Raw genomic sequence first — 2,393 nt, 5'->3', positions numbered from 1 at the left:
CATGGCAGGAATCGACCAGGAAGAACAAGATCATGACACTGTCCCTGGAAGATGGAGAGAAGACCCTGGCCTACAGCAGGCCTCTCTGCCACGCACAACCAACAGTACAACACACGCCAAACAGCTCAGGGATAAACTGTGCCAGTACTTTAATTCGGACACCGGTGCAGTGCCCTTTCAGTGGGGCAAAATATAAGCATGTAGCAAACTTGTTTCTTTCCCCCTTGACCTTGGTTTATGTTTTATAACAATGGTGTGAATTTGCAAAATAAAGTTTATATTTTTACATCATTGTGTTTTGTGATTTTTTTTTTACATAAAGAACAGTGAAGTACCTTTTACACAAAGTCAGTGTTTTATTTTCAAATGTGCAAAAATAGCATTAAGGTAATTTACAGAAAAATATCAACAGTTGGTATTTAAAATAAATAAAATGTACAGAAATATAAACTTTGCATAAGTACTCTAATATAACGTACAACTAAGCGTGACATATTTACTAAATGCTACAATATCTGTTTACAATTTTGCTACATAAAAAATTACAAGTGTGTATACTGATTGGAAGATGCATCCAGTGCATGGTTGTGGCCCACTGAATATTTGAAAATGCAATTATCAACCTCATGCTGGAAATGTGGCAGTAGATGTGGTGGCAAATTCCGCATTCTGTGTTCAAGATTTTTGCAGTAAGCTGAGATGGCATCATTGGTGTTTTCCTGTGATGCCAACTTTTCCAGAGTTTTGCCGATGGTGCGCATCAAGTTTGTGGATTCCTCGCTGGAGGATTCGTCTTGCATCTTCCTGCGCTTCCCTGGAGGCTTTGGTTTTATGTTGGAGCTTTGCAAATGGTCCTTTCTCATGGCTGTGGACTCAGTTCCACAGATGGTGGATTCAGCCAAGGGTGTACTTGACCGTAGGTCAGCATCACTGAAGCTGGGGTCTTCATGGGTGCCAGTCCAGGTGTCACTGTTGGTACCATCTGAGGGTGAACAGGAATCACTATCAGCCGCAGGTTCCTTAAAAAACATAAGATACAAATGTGACAAGTTAATGTAATGGCTTGACTTAATATGCGGAGTTACTTGTGAATAGACTCTTTTAAAGAAGCACTTGCCATCTTACAAAAAGCAAAATGTTTATTTTATTCTGAAATTAAACAATAAATAAATAAATAAATATAAATATATTTGTTTATTTACCATGATCATTAGATTTGAAGTGCTCTCCTTCCTTTTTGTGTGAGGCTCTAGAAACTGCAGGCGGTTCAGGATCCATTGCTGCCTGCCAGTCTTCTGAGCTCCAGAACTTCCTGAGGGTCCTTGTTTCTTATAACGCATGTATTGGGTTCGCAATGAATCCCACCGCTTCTTGAGCTCTTTTTCTGAGGGACAAAGTAAAATTTTGTAAGCATTAAGTGTTATGGCTGCTTATTTTGTCACTTTAATGAGTATTTGTTATGCCAACAAATGTTACTTTTTGCTGTATTGTTAATTATATTATTAACAATTTGATTAACTTTAATATTATTATGAAATATGAGATGCTAGCACAGCACATATTAATTACTGTCTGTTTCCATAAACAAACTTAGTTTGGTACACACAAAACACTAAAATGGTTATATTAGTTTTACTATGGACTATTGAACAATTACAAACAAGCTTTCTCAATTGCCAAAAAGGAAATCTTACCTGATATGACGAGTTTATTTTCGATCTCACGCCACAGTTCAGCTTTCAGCACACGGTTGACATAACATTTTTCCGTAATGTCATACAAACCCGGCCTTTCCTGGATCATGTTGATCAATTCGTCTTCACTTGCCTCGTTCCAGATAGCCATGTCTTTCACGTACCTAAGGTAAACAATGTGTGTTCCCTCTTGACTTCGTCGTTTACTTGCTTCGTCACTTCCGTTTTTCTTTTCTCATGCACTGGTTCGCTAGCTGAACAGCCAATCAGAATGATCATATGGCCCGACGGCCCGACGAGGTCCAACGCCGATTCAACATTTCGAATCGGCCGAAACAAAGCCGACGAGGACCAACTTCAGCCGACGGTGCAGAACACACCGAGGAAACTTAGTCGGCCGACGAAGAAAAACTGCCCGACGGCCGACCGTCGGCTTGGTGTGTTCCGGCCTATAGAGACAAGGGGGTGGGCTCATTTTACTCAAACAACCAATCAGTCTCTCAGGATCATTGTGAAACTATCAAGCCACGCCCTAGCAAGCATATAGAGCACCTTAGTAACAAGCTCCATAGACTTCCATTGAAAAAGATCAAATGAATATCTTTGGATAGGAGTGTCATACAAACATGAGGGTGGGCTCATTTGACTCGAGGCAGCAAACCGCCAATCACAAATCACCTTAAAGACATCATAGCCACG

At 40.2% G+C, this 2,393-nt stretch overlaps 1 protein-coding gene across 1 annotated transcript; it reads right to left on the bottom strand.

Annotated features, from left to right (window-relative positions):
- Positions 1-241: 241 nt before the first annotated feature.
- Positions 242-2,062, bottom strand: LOC137011611 (transcription factor Adf-1-like). The gene is made up of 3 exons (XM_067374612.1): positions 1,695-2,062; positions 1,203-1,384; positions 242-1,019 (listed from the first exon to the last, which is right to left on the bottom strand). The coding sequence occupies exons 1-3, from the start codon at positions 1,843-1,845 to the stop codon at positions 543-545; spliced, it is 810 nt and encodes a 269-aa protein (XP_067230713.1). The 5' UTR covers positions 1,846-2,062; the 3' UTR covers positions 242-542.
- Between the last annotated feature and the right edge of the window lie 331 nt (positions 2,063-2,393).

Source organism: Chanodichthys erythropterus, chromosome 21 (assembly GCF_024489055.1).
Source record: "Chanodichthys erythropterus isolate Z2021 chromosome 21, ASM2448905v1, whole genome shotgun sequence".
In the NCBI taxonomy this organism is placed as follows: Eukaryota; Metazoa; Chordata; class Actinopteri; order Cypriniformes; family Xenocyprididae; genus Chanodichthys; species Chanodichthys erythropterus.
This window is presented reverse-complemented; position numbering and strand designations above follow the sequence as displayed.